Source organism: Myotis myotis, unplaced genomic scaffold (assembly GCF_014108235.1).
Source record: "Myotis myotis isolate mMyoMyo1 unplaced genomic scaffold, mMyoMyo1.p scaffold_m19_p_19, whole genome shotgun sequence".
Taxonomy (NCBI): Eukaryota; Metazoa; Chordata; class Mammalia; order Chiroptera; family Vespertilionidae; genus Myotis; species Myotis myotis.
Window position 1 is genome coordinate 41,648,237 of NW_023416323.1, and position 17,405 is coordinate 41,665,641.

At 58.4% G+C, this 17,405-nt stretch overlaps 1 protein-coding gene across 4 annotated transcripts in view; it reads left to right on the forward strand.

Moving 5' to 3' along the window:
- The window catches only part of ZNF423 (zinc finger protein 423), a 230,993-nt gene that overhangs the window by 148,943 nt on the left and 64,645 nt on the right, over nucleotides 1-17,405 (forward strand). Inside the window, exon 6 of one of the 4 annotated variants that reach the window (XM_036346631.1) lies at nucleotides 15,167-15,371. The exons of the other annotated variants lie outside the window; for them this stretch is intronic. Within the exon in view, the coding sequence (XP_036202524.1) occupies nucleotides 15,167-15,258 (92 nt within the window). The 3' untranslated portion in view covers nucleotides 15,259-15,371. Of the gene's footprint in view, nucleotides 1-15,166; nucleotides 15,372-17,405 lie in introns of those variants that run through there. 4 annotated transcript variants of the gene reach the window in all.

Consider the following 17,405-nt stretch of genomic DNA (forward strand, 5'->3'; position numbering starts at 1 on the left):
TGGGGCGTCTTCCTGAGTGTGGTTGCAAAGCCTGCGTGGCACGCTGGGCGGCGCTGTCATGGACTCTCTGAGCATCATAGTGGGTCTCAGAATTGCAGGTGCCCAGATTGTGGGGTCCTGAGACCCCAGACTTGGAGTCCCATAGAGTTCAGGATCTCAGCGTCAGACCTGCCCCCCTTCCCCCCCCCAACCCCGTGGTGCCTGGAGAGCCGCGCTCCTACGCGTGACCCCACAATGCAGCCTTTCCGCGCCAACCAGGCGCAGTCCAGAGTGCACTGTCCAGGAATGCATGCAGCCACGTGTGTGACTTACATATGGTACCAGCCGCACTGGAGACAAGCCTGAGGAAACATGCTATACATGTTTTTTATTGAACTCCGAACGTCCAAGTCACTGGTTGTACCATATAATCAACTGGAAAGTGATGATGAGATTTTTTTTGCCTTCTTTTTCTCATACTAAGCCTGCAAAATCCGATATGTGTGTATGTGTGTGTGTGCGTGTGTGTGTATACTTAATACATATTCTTATTGATTTCAGAGAGGAAAGGAGAGGGGGGAGAGAGAGAGAGAAACATCAATGATGAGAGAGAAATATCGATCGGCTGCCTCCTGCACGCCCCGCACTGGGGATGGAGCCCACCATCCGGGCATGTGCCCTGACTGGGAATCGAACTGTGACCTCCTGGTTCAAGGTCGACGCTCAATCACTGAGCCCCGCCGCCCGGGCCATCCGATGTGTAATTTGCAGACTGCGCATTTCTGCCTGGACCAGCCCCATCTCAAGGGCTGTGGCCCGTGGCCGGCGGGGCGGACAGTGCGGCCCTGGGTGGGGGCGTCCTTGTTCCTGATGGGACGTGGGGGCTGAGGGCTCACGAGGGAGCAGGGGTCCCCTTCGTAGGAGGCTCCCGGGATCAGTGGCAGAGACCTGGATTTCCATCTGGACTTTGGAAACAGGCATTCGCCACTTGCCATCCTGCCAGCCCTTCGTTCATCATGGCTGCTGCAGGGGTGGCCCCCAAGACACCTCTCCTGCCCCGAGGGAGCCCGGAGACCCTCAGCTAGAGCAGGAGGCCCAGGCAGCCCCACGGGGAGAGAGGAGCCCCACAACCCAGGCGCCCCTTTCTTTCTTGCTTCTGGCCTTGGGGGAGCAGAACGCTGGGCAGTGCCTGCTGGCGCGTGGCCTCCCGCCTGCCAGTGCCCAGCGGGGTGTGTGTGTGTGTGTGTGTGCAGATGGTGGGGGAGGGGCACCCAGCTCTCTGCCTGATGCCCACCTCCCCCTCGCCATCCTCCTGCGTCCATGGAGGTCACCTTCCCGGCCTGGCGCTGCGAAAGTGCTTCTCAGGGCTCCTCCTGAGGCCCCGGGAGATAAAAGCCGGGCTGTGGGGATGGTGAGGAGGGAGCCAAATTCTATTTATAATATTAAAATGAGTGCATTTGTGCCTTGCTGTTCTCCAGGGTTGTTTTTTTTTTTTTCCATAAGGAGAAAAACACAAATTAGCATTTTTCCATTTCCATATATTGACTAGAAAAATCGCCTGCTCTCAATTAAGACCTATAGCTTTTGGGATGTATGCAACAATTTTATAAAATATTTACAGCGAGATTTGCATTTTCCACGGCGCTACGGTTTTTCTTGTGTTTAGGGGAAGGCGCGAGGCCTGGGAGAGGCGAGGGAGGAGAGGCGCTCTCTGGAAGGCGGGGGCCAGAGGCTTCGGGCTGTTTTTCTTGCCTTTTCGGGGTTTCTGGGGTCGTCTGTGATAATTACCTCCGGCCAGCCGATCCACCCACGGGCGATCGTATTTGTTAGCCCGGCTGCTTTTGACAAATCTATCACTTTCCCTTTAAAACTTGCGGGAATGGAGCTGTCTGCGGCTGTTGTGCGAACATTTTTTTCCGAATGTAAAAGCATGCCGTAAAGAACGTAGCTATTTCCTGGATAATTTGCAGTTGTATATTTTATGTTAATTCCACCGAAAATACTGCACCCCTGCCAGGCTTCGTAGCGGCTCACTGTGATATGAATAATTTCTAGTGAATCATTTTTTTTCCTTCATTTAAGATTTGGCACCTTTTTAAGATTTTAATAATAGCAACAAGGAGGAAGATTTAGAACAAGTGAAACATCAGTGCCAAAGAAATTCACGTCGAGCGCTAATGTGGGCTCGCACGAATAATTACATGGGAAGCGGCTGCCACAGATGTTTTTCCTTGTAACGTAATAACTGTTTACCAAACTGTTTATTTTAGGCCTTTTGGTTTATAATAAAATATTTATCCCTTCTCAGCTGTAATAAAAAAATATTGACGAGATGCTATAGAGGTTTGCAAAGACGATTGATCTGTTTACTTTCCGGGAAGCGAGCGTGGTATCAAAGTTCGGTGCTATTTCGGTGGATGGGTCAAGGTTAGCAGAACCCGGTTCCGTTTTAGCGTCTGTTCCCTAATTTACTGGTAGAGAGCCGATCAGGTACAAAAGTTAGTATTTTGTTAGCCTGTTGTTGGGTCGGGATATTGGTAGATAGTGTAATTTTAAAAAAATTTTTATGTGTTGAATTGAGAGCGAGAAACACTGATTTGCTGTTCCACTTATTAATGTTCCAATTATTGATTATTGGTCGCTTCTTTTTTTAAAATATATATTTTATTGATTTTTTACAGAGAGGAAGGGAGAGGGATAGGGAGTTAGAAACATGGATGAGAGAGAAACATCGATCAGCTGCCTCTTGCACACCCCTTACTGGGTCTGTGCCTGCAACCAAGGTACACGCCCTTGATCAGAATCGAACCTGGGACCCTTGAGTCCACAGGCCGACGCTCTATCCACTGAGCCAAACCGGTCAGGGCAATTGGTTGCTTCTTGTATGTGTCCTGACTGGGGATCGAACCCGCAACCTTGGCGTATCGGGATGACGCTCCAACCAGTTGAGCTGTCGGGTCAGGGTCTAGAGCAGCGGTTCTCAACCTGTGGGTCGCGAACAATGAAAATACATCCTGCATATCAGATATTTACATGACGATTCATAACAGTAGCAAAATTACAGTTATGAAGTAGCAACGAAAATAATTTTCTGGTTGGGGGTCACCACAACATGAGGAGCTGTATGAAAGGGTCGCGGCGTGAGGAAGGTTGAGAACCGCTGGTCTGGAGAGTGTATTTTAAATAGAATCCTGAGATCGGAGTCCCGCCAGTGGACTGGGAAACATCAGAGCTGCCGTCCATATAAATCAGATGGGCTCTGGGGGTGGGGGTGGGGTGGGGGCATGAAGACGCTGTTGTCACATTTAGGTCCAGGCAGGAGCAGGGGCTGCTGGGAGGTCAGTTTGGTCCTGGGTTACAAAGACTTGACCTTGATTCTCAGCTTCTGTCTGCAGCCAGCGAGGAGGGGTGCCCGCATGAGCCCCCGTCTGGCGCCTGGGCGGCCAGGAAACCCTCCTCATTGGGAAGGAAACCAGTGGGAGACCCAGGAGAACCCCCAGCCTTCCCTCCCCTCCCTGCCCTCCCGCCTGGGTGGGGAGGGTCCTGCCCGGGTCTCCCAAAAGGCCGGGGCTGGGACCGGGAGGAGCCTTAGGACCCTATCAAGAAAGAGGCCACCGCCCGGTGCCCGGGGCCGCTGCCCGCTCAAGTCTTGTAATAACCAGCCGATCCCGGCCTCTCGCTTCCTCGCGGCTCTGAGTTGTAGCCGGTCGGAGGGGATGCCTGTGAGCTGGGTGGTTGGTTTCGCGTGTGTGGTGCGTGTGCTGGAGAGTCTGTGTGTCATTTGTGTCTGTTTGCGTCTCTACTTTTGCCTGCCTGGGAGTCTTCCTCCATGTCTCTGCACTCGTCTGTGTGTGTGTGTGTGTGTCTGTGTGTGTGTTTCTGTGTGTGTGTGGATTTGATGTTTGTGGGTTTGGGTGTGTTTGTGTGTTTATTTGATTCTGCATATGGGGATCAGTGGGGTTGTTTCTCTGTGTGTTTGCATGTGTGTGTATGTGTGTGTTTGAGTGAGGGGCAGGTAGCCCATTCTGCTGTGTTTCTGGGTCTAGGCGTATATGTGTGTGTGTGTGTGTGTGTGTGTATCTGAGAAAGAGAGGGGGGCCCCCCCAGGAGCCAGCCCTTTCCTCCGTCAGGCCCAGGCTGCCCAGCAGAGATGGCCGGCTGTGCTAACACAGATGTGTGGCCATTTCTCTCCCACAAACTTTCTGCAGGAGGGAGGAGGGAGGAGGGAGGAGGGAGGAGGGAGGAGGGAGGAAGGAGGAAGGAGGAGGGAGAAGGCGGGCAGATGCTCCAAAGGGAAGGGAAGTGTGGAATTTTTAATAAAGACGGAGACAAGCGGTCGGCCTCCCAGCCCCAGCACAACCTGCGAGAGGGAGATGGCTGCTTTCGGCTCTGAATCCGGAGAGCGAGCGTCCTTCCTCTTGCTGGGGAGGCCCGTGCCTGAGGGGCCCCCACCTCGAAGCTGAGGGGCAGGCAGCCTGGGGGAGCGGCTCTTCAAGGACTCCTTGTGCTGCTGGTGGTTTTGGTTTGGGGTTCTATCCTCCTGGCGTGGCACACCCCCCTCCCCCTGTCATCTAGGACAACAGTTTCATCCTGATCTCCGGCAGGGAAGGGGGCCGCCTTGGGGGGCCCTGGGGCGCTGTGGGGGGCCCTCCTCACGGGGCCCTGTGATGAGCTCTGCAGCCCTCCAGCAGGCCCGGGAGGGAGAGAGCGTGGCAGGTGGGAGAGATGCGGAGAGCCTCTGGCAACGTCCCGGGAGGATGTTTCTCCCGTGTTTTGCTGGGTAATCGCTAAGGAGCGCCTTCTTCGAGGGGCCACCGCAGGGCGGGCTCGGGGCTTCTTGGAGGACCAAGGCGGCCCCCTCCCTGGGAACTGCCTGGGGCTCAGACCTAGATTTTCCACGTTATAGATGGAGAACCTGGAGCAGGTAGCACCTGGGACTGGAGCTGGCCTGGGGGAGGTGCTAGGAGCCCATCCTCCGTCTTCGCAGGACTTCTTGGGGGGAGTCCAGGAGGTCCCAGCGGGGGCAGGGCCGGACCCAGGGCCAGGCGTCCCCCACAACCTCTCTGGGGTGCGGTCTGCTCACTGGGGTGCGGAGCTTTTGTTCTGCCCAGGGTGCCTCTGGGGCCCGAATGGATGGCTGGGGAAGGGCTCGGGGAGGCTGCGGCCACCAGGGGTCCCGCTTCCACTCCCCACGCAGCCTCCCCATCCCTAGAAGAAGCTCCATTGTGATGCAAAGGATGTAGGTTTGGGTGGGGGGTCGGGGGGGGGGGGCAAAGGATTGATCCGCCAGGATGATCAACTTCCTCCCCCAGGAGCTGTTTCTACTCCGATACCCGCTAACCTCTGCCCGTTGGCGGACATCGTGGGAAACTGGGCGTGTGAACTGGGAAATCAAGGCGTTAAGATCGACCTGCTAGAAAGTGATACAAAATGAGCAAGAAGAGGTGTGTGTGTGTGGGGGGAGGGGATGGCCCTGTGGGCCGGTGGGCTCTGGCCACGGGGTGCCACGCCTTTGCCGGGGGTGTCTGACCCTCCGGCCGCTTTGTCTCCGTGGCACTGTTCTGGCCGCCGGGCCAGCTCCGGGCAGCGCTGAGGACCACGCTAGACTCGCCACGAGGAACTGGCCCAGGGAGCTGTTCGTTTACGTTTCGGTTCTCGCGCTCGCGGGCCAGGCCGGGGAAAACCGTTCACTCCGCAACTGACGGACACAGAAGAGTTCTGTTTTTCTAGAAGTTTCTAGATGCAGGTCCCAAACTGCACGCGAGAGCTTTATTGGTTGAGTCAGGGATGCGGTGGTGGCTGTCATATTCCTTTTGCTCATTGGTCCCTTTCCTTACAATGTCAGGCGAGTGGCCCCTCTGTTATAAAAAGCCTTTAAAAACCCCGCAAACCCTCAAGGAATCTGTTTTCCTTACAAGAAAAATAAAAGTGCGGACACATAGAAGGAAGAGAGGAAATCACCCTGACGCTCACCCCCGGGGAAAACGGCTGCTTGGCACCCGGTATCGGCCGTTCCTGGCCCCGTGGTTCACGTGTCAGCGCAGCGTGAAAAACACCGCGTCGCCGTCTGACGTGCCTGCGGAAAGGCGCACCTCTCGGCAAGCATGACCGGGACTGACGTGTAACTCGCACACAGAACAGCTCCCCTGTCATAGCATCAGCTCCCGAGTTTTCCCACGTGGAGGCCGGCAACGCAGATCCTGACCCGGCGTCACCCGGGCCCAGACTGCCACCTCGTGTCCCCTCCTGGTCCCTGGGGCACCCTCGGCCCTGTCCTCCGACAGCCCGACTACGGCCCCATTCCTGCCCCTTCATACGCCTGGATACGCTGCGCCCCCTCACACGCGTGCTCATCTTGCGTGGGGTTATGTCGGTGCCGTCTTGTCACCTGTCCCCTCCGCCGCGTGCGTGGTCATGTCGCGTGTCCGCACACACGCCTCTCCTCCACCACGTTCAGTGGCTGCATGGTGTTCCCTGTGGGAGCCGTTAGCTTGTCACTATTATTTTTTCCCCCAAATATATTTTATTGATTTTTTGCAGAGAGGAAGGGAGAGGGATAGAGAGTTAGAAACATCGATGAGAGAGAAACATGGATCAGCTGCCTCCGGCACACTCCCTACTGGGGATGTGCCCGCAACCAAGGTACATGCCCTTGACCGGGATCGAACCCGGGACCCTTCAGTCCGCAGGCCGATGCTCTATCCACTGAGCCAAACCGGTTAGGGCGGCTTGTCACTATTATAAAAACCGCGTCCCGGGGAACGTCCGTGCCGCGTGGGTGATGCTGGCCTTGTCCTCCGGGGCCGTGGCCAGCGAGGCCATGGTGGGGGGCAGGGGTGGGGGGGGCAGTGTGCCCACCGCGGGAGCAAGCAAAGGCTTTGCTGCATGGCGGATGCTGGCACCATTTCAGTTTACCAGCTGGGCCTCATCAGCGGCGGGTGTTAATTACTGGGAGGCCCCTGGTTCCGAGAGCGGGGGGTGGGGGGGACGCGGGGGCGCCCGCGTGAAGCAGGGTCACCTTGAAACAGACGCTTCCAGGGGTAGCGAAGCCGAAGCCGAGGGGAGACCGCGGGAATTCGGGCCGGGGCTCCCCGCCGGCTCCTCTCAGTCACCTGCAGCCTGGGTGGGGACGGGCGTGCCACTCCAGACCCCGTGTTCCTTTAAAAACATAGTAGGAACATTGTCCCGAAGTCTGACGTGTGTGCGGAGCAGCGCACCTCTCAGGAAGCCCGAGTGACCGTCATGGGTGTGTAACTCACACACAGAGAGGCTGGCCTGGAAGGATCCGTCCAGCCCCACCTGGCTCCGACGCGGGTGACTTTGTCCTGCCTTTAATCGGGGTGAGCTGGGAGCAAGACCGCGCATCCGTGGCTGACCCCTCCCCCGAGACCCTTGGCCTCGCCGGCAGCGGGCCAGGTCTGGCCGTCCTGAAGATGTGGCCCGAGGGAGCACCCTGGCTCAGGGGCGGAGCCGGGGCTGGGCAGGGGGCAGCGCCTGGCAGTGCCAAGCGGGGGGGCGCCCAGCCACGCAGAAACCTGGGCTCCCGCTCAGGTTGGGAGGCGCCGCCCGCAGGCCCCAGCCAGGCGAGCGCAGGGCCGCCGGTCATGGGGGCCCGGTTGCAGGAGGATTAAGTGGCCGGTTGCCTTCGTCATTCTTCACGGGGCCGCCTCCTGGATCTGCTGCGGGGATCGATGGGTCTGACTCCATCCTTTCCCAGGCTGCCTTCCTCCAAGCACATTGTGCTGGGGAAGGTGACATCCCCGGCCCCGTCCGCGTGGACCACATAGAGATATAAATATATAGAGATTCCCTGTGCCCGCCCCTCCCACCCCCCCTCCCCGCACAGGTGTCGCTGGAACGTCCCCGGCCTTAGCTGCGCTTCTGTGGACACACTCCCTCGCGCCGGCGCCGGGGCCCGCGGAGCCACCCTGCCCGGCTCTCGTGCCGGCGAGGAGCGCGCTGTTAATAATGCGTCTGTGGAACTCAGCTGTGTGGGCGCCAAGTAATTATCCCACCGCCGCGTCCCCGGCGCCGTGTCATCACCACTGGGCTTCATTAAAAGTGCTGCCCGCGCCGGTGTTGTGCGCGCCGCCTGTATATATATTTTTTCATTTAAATGATCAGCCCTGCTCGGGCACAGAGGTAATTTGACTTTTTGAAACCGCTGAGCCCCTGCGAATTCCCTCCCCTGCTCCTCGCGCGGCTCCACCAGCTGATCAGCCCCAGAAGAACAAAAGGTTTATCTGGAGCTATGAAGCATAGATTCACCAGCTTCTGGCATCTGGATAAAAAAAAAAAAAAAAAATCAAAGTCCTCCATTGAACATGCTAATACTGAGCAAAACGCACACAGCCAGACACTAAACCTGAGCGGGGCTCTGGGCGTTTGGGAAGCGATACCCCATCAGGTCCTGAGCGGCGCGTCTTAGTCGGAGAGGAGCGGGCGGCCGGAGGGAGAAGGGTGTCGATAAACGGACACGAAAAGCAGCCAGAGCCTCGCCAGGGCTCCCGCCTCCTGGCTTCTCCTTTTGTCTGGTTTTGGTTGGGGGGCCGGCCAGGAGCTGGGGTGAGGGCATATCTCGGGGACCCGGGGGAGAGGGGTTGGGGGGCCCTGGGAAGAGACGCCAACATGGGAGGGAGGGCGTTCCTTTTGTTTCCCTGATTCGCTGTGGCCTCTCGGCTGTGGGGAGTGGAAGGCCCAGGGGAATCTCAGAAAGGGGCTCCGTCGCCCGGCCAGTGTGGCTCAGTGGTTCAGCGTCAACCTGTGACCCAAGAGGTCACGGTTGGATTCCCGGTCAGGGCACATGCCCGGGTCTCAGGCTCCATCCTCAGTGGGGGGCATGCAGGAGGCAGCCGATCCATGATTCTCTCTCATCATGGATGTTTCTATCTCTCTTCCTCTCCCTCTCTGAAATCAATAAAAATATATTTGGAAAAAGAAAAAGAAAAGAAAAGGGGGCTTCATTGGGCACCCCGGCATTTCCCAGCTCCTTCCTTTCATTCCTGATGGGGAGCAGAAGACGCAGGAGCCACCAAGTTCCAGGAGCTGACCGTGCATCACGGGGCGAGCGGATAGGCCAGCCGTGGGCAAACTACAGCCCGCAGGCCGGATCTGGCCCGTTTGAAATGAATAAAACTATTGAAAAAAAAAGACCGTACCCTTTTATGTAATGATGTTTACTTTGAATTTATATTAGTTCACACAAACACTCCATCCATGCTTTTGTTCCGGCCTCCGGTCCAGTTTAAGAACCCATTGTGGCCCTCGAGTCAAAAAGTTTGCCCACTGGGATAGGCCCTTGATTGGCAATGTCTGCCACGGTGGCAGGCGGAGGGGGCGCCCTTGTCTGTCAGATACGGTCCCTGAGTTTCTGTCCTGGCTGTGGATCCAGGAAGACAAGGAAAGGAGCAGGATCCGTGTCTGCCCCCCGGGAGCTTTCAGGGGGGCAGTGCAGCTGCAGAAAGCGTCTCACGTTAAAAGCCATCGGTGATGAGACGCCGGAGCGCACATCGGCACGGGGCAGGGACAGTGCAGGATGGAGTAGTCCCCTGAGACGCCCGAGGGAAGGCGCACTTTGGCTCTGATGAGACCGGCTGGGGTGGGGTTTAACCCACTCGGGGAGCCACGGAGGGTGTAGAGCAAGCAGGTCAAACTCAAAGGCTAACATGGGCCAAATAAACGAGGCACGTGGCCCCTGGGCCGCGAGTTTGACATGCTTGGTGCAGAGCAGTTTGCAGCGGCTCCTGCCCAGGTGGAGGGAAACGGCGAAGAATCCAGCCTTTTCTTCGAGAGGGCCCCAGGGGCCCTAAAGGAACTTTGTCCTTTGGGGATCGGGGACCAGCCTGCCCCCTGGGTCGGTGTGAGTGGGAGTAGATATGTGAGGCAAGAGAGCGGTCAGTGGGGGTTTGAAGGAGGAGGGGCTTTGGAGCTGGGCCTCTGCAGTATGAGTAGGAGTTCACTAGAGGGATACAGACAGACAATTCCAGGTGGCGGGCACACAGCTCAGAGGCACGAACAAAAGCAGGAGGCTCCTTGAAACGCTTCTCGCCAGGGTCCCCAGTGGTTCCCGACTGTGGGAGCCGAGGATGTTTGTAGTCCTATCAGGCCACTGGCCCTGTTGACCACGCCCTGTAACTGTCCTGGTGCATATCGGACGCCCCCCAGAGCCATGACCTGCAGTCCTGGCCACCTTTTCTCTCGTGTTCCACCCTCACCGCCAGCTGCCTGCTGGCCATCCGCTCACGGTGCCTGAAAATGTCGACCCCTTCCATACCCGACCCCTCCATACCCCGGGGTGAAAGTCTCCCAGCCCAGCCCCCTGCTTCGGCGGCAGCCCCTGGATCAGCTCCTTCCCCCCACCCACCCCCACCATCCCTGCCCACATGGTTGTTGGGCCCGTGTGTGTGTGTGTGTGTGTGTGTGTTTTATGGGAATTGGGGGAGGAGCCAAGAGAAAGGAACAATATATACTCTTGTGTGTTATTTCAATCCTTTCTCCAAGTACAGGGTTCCTTTCCTTTCCTTATATTTTTATTCATTTCCGAGAGGAAGGGAGAGGGAGAGAGAGAGGAACACCCATGATGAGAGAGAACCATGGACCGGCTGCCTCCTGCATGTCCCCCACTGGGATCGATCCTGCGAACCGGACCTGTGCCCTGACCGGGAATCCAACCGTGACCTCCTGGTTCATAGGTTGACCCTCAACCGCTGAGCCACCGGCCGGGCTGTTGGGCCCCTGATGCCCATACGTTGGCTCTTCTGCCAGCCCAGCCCCAGCTCCGGCCTGGGCCCTGCTTTGGGGTTTCTCTTTGTCAGACACGGATGCCTCACATGCTCGCCGTGCACGCCCTTCCTTGCTTTGTTTGTCTAAGGGCAGGGACCGGTCCCAGGGCCTGTCGTGGTCGGGGTCTCGGGGGCGGGGGACGGGGGATTCGGGCTTTAAGGAGCCCGTCGGGCCCTGAAAATCGTCCCCAAGATGCATGCACACGGGACCTGGCCAGGAACCTTCGCCCACTTGTGGGAAAATAGGTCGTTGCCTCCGTTCGGGACCGTGAGTCTGTGCTCCTGTGAAGCATTTTGGAAACATTTGGGCGTTTGAGCCTCTACAAGGGCCCCTTGTCCCCATCGATGCGAAAGCCACCCGCCCGGGCGAGGGTCACCCACCGGGAACGCGGTCGCCCCTTCTCCCAGGCAACTGGGCTGGGGTTTCGGTAAACCCAGTGCCTGCCGCTGTCCTCACGGAAGATGGGCCGAGCACGCGGGGGCCCCCGGGGCCCCCCTCCCAGGCCTCGGCCCGGTTCTCCCTGGTCCAGAGCTGGAAGGCGGGGGAAGGAGGTGTGAGTCCTGTGCTGTGGAGGGAGCAGGCCCGCGGCGAGGCAGTTGTGATATGAGAACGGCCTCCTAAGAGATCCCCTGGCTCCGAGCTGCGATCCGCACACCACACGCGCAGACAGCTGGTCGCCCAGCGTGGGCCGCGCCTGCCGCTCGGCGCGGGCGCATGGCGGGGACCAGGTAACGCGCTGATTTCCCCCGTGCAGATGCGGCCAGGAATATCTTAATTTATCCCTGTGCTGGCGGGCGAGGGGGCGCCGGGGCGGCCGCACATCCGTGCGCGGAACGCGGGCCGGTCGGGGCTGGATCTGCCTGGAGTGGCGTGGAGATCCTGGCCGCCTTTTGTTGTGCGGGAAGGGCTCGCCCGCTTCTTAATGATTTAATTAGGGATGCGCAAGCTGCACACTGGGAGCGGCCCGCCATGCCAGGGATGCTGAGGGCGGGAACATGGTTACTTACCGGAGGGGGGAGTGGTAATTACATGCAAGTGTGGTTTGCATCATGCCGGTTCCTCCGCCAGCCACGCGGGCGGGGAGCGGGCTTGGGGCCTGGCCACCGGAGCTCTGATGTAAGAACAGGACCCTCAGAGGCGCGGCCACCTTCCTCCGGGCGTGGCCAGCTGCGTCGGCCCAGCTCTGGGCGAGGTGCCCGCGTCGGGCTCTGGGACACAGACGCCGATGTCCCCGTGTGACGATGGGGACAGGCTCTCCGGGGCTGGCCCAAGGTTGCACGTCGCTTGGGCTGGGAGCCACGGCTTGTTTCTGGGACCCCGGGCGGCCTGCCCTGTCGCCCACGGTCGGCCAGGCAGGGCTCTGCCGCTCGGTGCCCGGGCTCTGTCCAGACGGCCGAGGCCGGCCCCCGACTCGGGCGACTGCTCGCCGGCGTCGCGTGTCTGCCACAGCGACCTGCTCGCACGGACACCTTGCAATTATCCCTCCTTGCGTTCCTCTCGTTAATTTCGTGGGGGCTGTGCCACTTGATAGAGACGCTGCGCGTTCTATGGTTCTCTCCACACACGGAACGGAGCCGCCTTTGAACAGTCAGCCGGCTAATTGCCGCTAATTGGTGCTGCTAACGCGAGGCAGAATGGCGGTGTAGCGTGAGACGCGACAGTCAGTTAACAAACGCGCCGGTTCAGGCTGCAGGCATGCCCTCCGGCGGAGGCGGCTGCGGCCCACACGTGGGTAGATTTAAAAAATCACACACGACTAAGAAACGGCGACGTCTCCCCCCTTTCCTCACGGACGGTGCAGCCACGGCGGGAAGGGGTGCCGGTGGGTGCGAGGGTCTGGGAGACGGGAGGTGCTGGGGGCGGGGCTGGGAGTGGGAGGGATGGCATCGGCTGCTCCGCTGCGGGGCTGAGAGGTCCTGAGTGAGGTCCCGCCCCACCCCTTGTCCGTGGTCTGGGGGCGCCCGTGGCTCTGGCCTTTTGATTGTAATTAGGGGAAGTCTGCCCTGGGCCTCCCATTCGGGTCTTGCCACCCTGAGGGGCTCTGGGGACGGGGTGGGATGAGGTTGCCTTCAAGGCCCCCTGCCACAGTCGAGAGGGGTGGGGATGCCTGGGGGGAGTTCATCCTCCCCTGGGTCCCATGCCCATTCTGACCCCCAACTTGAGGAAGGTGTGGCAGACGGCACCTGGAGACGCGGGGGGGGGGGGGGCAGGTGCATTGGCTAATGAGGTGATGGGGGGCTGGCATGGACGAGAAGGAACATCTTCCATCTGGAACAACAGACACCCCCAGTTCCTATGTGGAAGCCCCAGCCCCCAGCCCCTCCGAATGTCACTGTGTTTGGAGAGGGGGCCGATAAAGAGGTGGTTCCCATAAAAGAGGCATGAGGGCGGCCCTAACCCAGTCTCACTGGCATTTATCAGAAGAGGAAATTTGGCCCAGCTGGTGTGGCTCAATAGTTGAGTGTTGACCTATGAACCCAGAGGTCATGGTTCTATTCCTGGTCAGGGCACATGCCCGGGTTGTGGGCTCGATCCCCAGTGTGGGGCGTGCAGGAGGCAGCCGATCCATGATTCTCTCTCATCATCGAGGTCTTTCTCATTGATATTTCTATCCCTCTCCCTTCCTCTCTTTCTAAAATCAATTAAGACATATCTATGTATATATAAAAGCCTAAGCAACCATTACAACCTGACAATCAGTAGCTATTATGTGCACTGACCACCAGGGAGCAGATGCTCAATGCAGGAGCTGCCCCCTGGTGGTCAGTGCACTCCCACAGCCAACCTCCCACGGTCCCTCCCCTCCCCTGGCTGGCCAACCTCCTGTGGTCCCTTCTCCCTGGCCAGCCAGCCTCCCAGCCCTGATTGGCCTGATCAGGACTGGGCGAGATGGGCCCCGAATGGCCCCATTGCCGGCCAGGCCGAGGGACCCCACCCATGCACGAATTCATGCACCGGGCCTCTACCTTGATCTTGGACTTGGAGCGTCCAGAACTGTGAGAGTGTATTTCTGTCCTTTAAGGCCCGCCCAGTCTGGGGTATTTTGTTGGGCGACCGAGCAGACGTGTACCGTTCACGCCGGCAAAGCCGTCAGAGTGGGGTGGGAGGCGTGTGGGATGAATTCGTTAGCCGAGTCCAGAAAACCAAAGTCAACAGCCCCCTTTTGAGCTCAAAAAGCCTAGTTTTAGGACAGAGAACAGGAAGCTCAGGTGCAGGCAGGCGGGCGGCCACTCAGAGTGCAGTCCGTGGTAGAGGCATGTGGAGGGGTGTGGGGGGGCCTTGTCCTGGCCGCCAGTCAGGGAGCGGGGGCCACGGGGGGCCAGCGGGGGAGGGCGCTCCTTGGTCATTTGCAAAGGGCTGCCCCACGCACGAGCCACCTCAGCCCCCGTTTTAACGGAAGACGTAGAGGTGGGCGTTCATTCCGTGTCTTCCTCACTGGGCACGCAGGAAAGGGACTGTTTAGACGTGGGGGCCAATCGTCCTCGAGGTCACTGCAGCCTGTCCCAGGCCGTGGACGTGCTCAGTGAGCCAGCCAGTCTGTGACGGGCACATTCCTCAGCACCTCGGTCCTCACGTCTTTCTCCCCGTCGCTCCTGTCCATCATTTAAAAATAAATAAATAATGGTTTTTATTTATTTGTTTTGTTAATCCTCTCATGAGGCTATGTTTCCATTGATATTTTAGAGAGAGTGGAGGGAGGGGGAGAGACAAGAGAGAGGAACATCGATGTGAGAGAGACACATCAATGGGTTGCCTCCTGCACGCACGCCGACCAGGGCCCGGGGTCGATCCTGCAACCGAGGCACATGCCCTTGACCGGAATCGAACCCATGACCCTTCCGTCCTCGGACCCACACTGAGCCAAGCCAGCTAGAGCTCTGGTCCATACGTTTAAAAGAATTTAATTTTTTTTAAACTTAGGAAACAAAGGAGCGGAAATCCTTTTTTAGGTCCTCAATTGCGGGGCTGGATACTGCTGTTTCCGGGGTCGCCGTACTTGGTTGTGGGACACACACGACTCACATGTTACGGTCTGTGCGTTGGCCTGGGTCACACCGCGCCGGGCGCCGTGGTCTTCCTGGTGTAGACTTGGTGCGGTCTCCACCCCGAGCGCCTTCCTCCCTGGCCAGCGGGCAGTGTGCGGAGGTGGACGAGACGGGCTCGTGTCTGAATGGCCCGTGCGGTATGCGGGCGCTGTGCGGGCGGGTAAGGTGTTAGCAAAGATAATTACGGCATTAGAAGGAAACGGACAGGTTTAATCATTTGGTGCCCAAACAGATTTGTTTCCCAACCATTTTGAATCCATTGACATTTCATACAGCGCGGCCGTGGTCTCGCCACGGAGGCTCTCCCCCCGCCATGGAGGGTGTAATTAGCTCATCACAATATATTTTTCTCACATCAGATGGCAGCTTTATCGGAGGGACCCAGATGTCGTATTCCCGGCCAGATTGTCCCACCTCGTCTTCCCTCCAAGGACGGGGACAGAGCACATGAGAAACCTTCCGTCTGCAGCTGGCCCTGACCGTTGGCCCCCCTCCGGCCACTGAGGCCTGAGGGTCCTGCCCCCTCGCTGTCCCCTGAGCTGGTGGCCCCGCCCTGTTTCCAGCCAGCCAGGCACAGAGGGAGGCCTCGAGCCCAGCTCTGAGCAGGGCACCCAGGGACCCTCGTCATCGCGGGTTTCTGCATGGACCATAAACGAGTCCGCATCGTGCTGCCGAGACGTTCGGTGTGGCTCGGCATGGGGAGTGCGGGCCCTTGAGGAAGTCCTTGAGACTGAGAGTTAGTGGCGGTGAAGGGTCCCGCGATGACATTCACGTAGGTGAGTTACGTGTGGAGACTCAAGGTGGCATCGAGTCCTTGTCACCCACACCGATGGGTCTCTCTCTACTCAGAAAAGGAACCCCTGGCCCAGCTCTTGTGGCTCAGTGGGTGAGCGTCGACCTATGAACCAGGAGGTCATGGTTCGATTCCCGGTCAGGGCACAGGCCCGGGTTGCAGGCTCCATCCCCAGTGTGGGGCGTGCAGGAGGCAGCCGATCCACGGTTATCTCTCATCATGGATGTTTCTCTCTCTCTCTCCCCCTCTCCCTTCCTCTCTAAAGTCAGTAAAAATATATTTTAAGAAAAGAAATCCCTGCACCCGAGAAAGGATTGAAATAACACACAAGAGCATACATCCTTCCCGTCTCTCGCCTCCTCCCCCAATTCCCACTCCCCCGAAGTCACTCGCTCCTCTTCCTGATTTTTTCTGAGTCCTCCCAGGCTCTCTGTTTTATTCCAAAGGTATCAGTCATCTCTGTTATTCTGTGTCATCTTACTTCCCTTTCAGCGTCACGTACCAGGGACAACGTTCCTTACCAACCCGCGTGGTAATGTTTTATTGGGTGGCTGCCCCATACTTCATTTAATCGCATCTCTCTGCATGGACCCAAAGCCCTTGCAGATGGTGATGGGAGGGTGGATGCCTTCAGATCTGGGAGGGCTTCAGAGAGGAGGTGGCATTTGCGAATGGGTTCCGAGGAGTGTGCTGGAGCTGGTGGGGTGAAGTTCGTAAGGTTGTTGATGACAATTTAATTGGGAGGGAAGCCACGTAGGATGCGAAGAGGCTAAGGGAGCCTCAGTGGACTCAGGAGGGGACTGGAGCAGGCTCGCAGGTCCCTGCTGCCTGGAGGGACCTCGTCCGAGGGCTCACCCTGCCTCCCTAGCCTAGCGTAGGCGTGGGCGGGCTCAGGGGACCAAGTGAGCATGGTGGGTTGCAGCCGAAGACATGCACCTTGTGCAAATGACCAAATGCTTGAGCCAAGGATCCCAGCTGTGAGAGAGAGAGAGAGAGAGAGAGAGAGAGAGAGAGAGAGAGAGAAGACCCCCCCGCTTGCTGGAAACCCTGGCGGTCGCCCTGAGACGGTTGCGGGAGGTGCCCGCCCCGGGGCATGTCAGCTCCTGATGGAAACGCAGGTTGGAGGCCCCGCGCTGAACGCCGGTGCCTGTCGCCTGCCAGGCGGCATTTGGATTGAGTGGCTGGCACTCCGCGAGCCTCGCTTTAATAGGATTGAAAGAAAAGAAATGTTACTTTTCATCGCACCAGACAACAAAGAGGAACGGGGAAAGGAAAATATTATTTCGTTTGAACAAATTACCGGGAGACCCTGTGGGGCGCTGTCAGGGAGTTCGATGAGGAAAAGCACTTCAGTGCCCTGCCATCAGCCGCATGTTTAACTGCGGCTCCTCGCGGCTCCGATGTGTGGGGAGGGTCCAAAGGCGATTGGCGCCCACCTCAGACAGCATTCAAATTCCACCCGCCCGCGACTCCCCGCGGACAGCGCCCCCGCGGGGCAGAGAGTTCAGGATTCTTATGAAAGCACGGGCGCTGATTCCATTCCGGGGTCTCCGCAGACCCCCGGTGTCACTGCCGTAAGTGTTATGAATGTTGTTTTAAGTATTATAATAGCCAACCCTCCTGACAGGCAGCGCATCCCGCCCCCCCCCCCCCCCCCCCCCACCGGAGGTGGTGTTTGCCTGCGACACACGCGCGACTGTTTGCTTTTCCCACAATAAACCCTCTGCTCCCAGCTGCTTAATCAGCCACGGAAAAGCCAGGCCACGGCGCATTGTGGAAGGTCTTCCCATGGCCCTAGAGCAGTG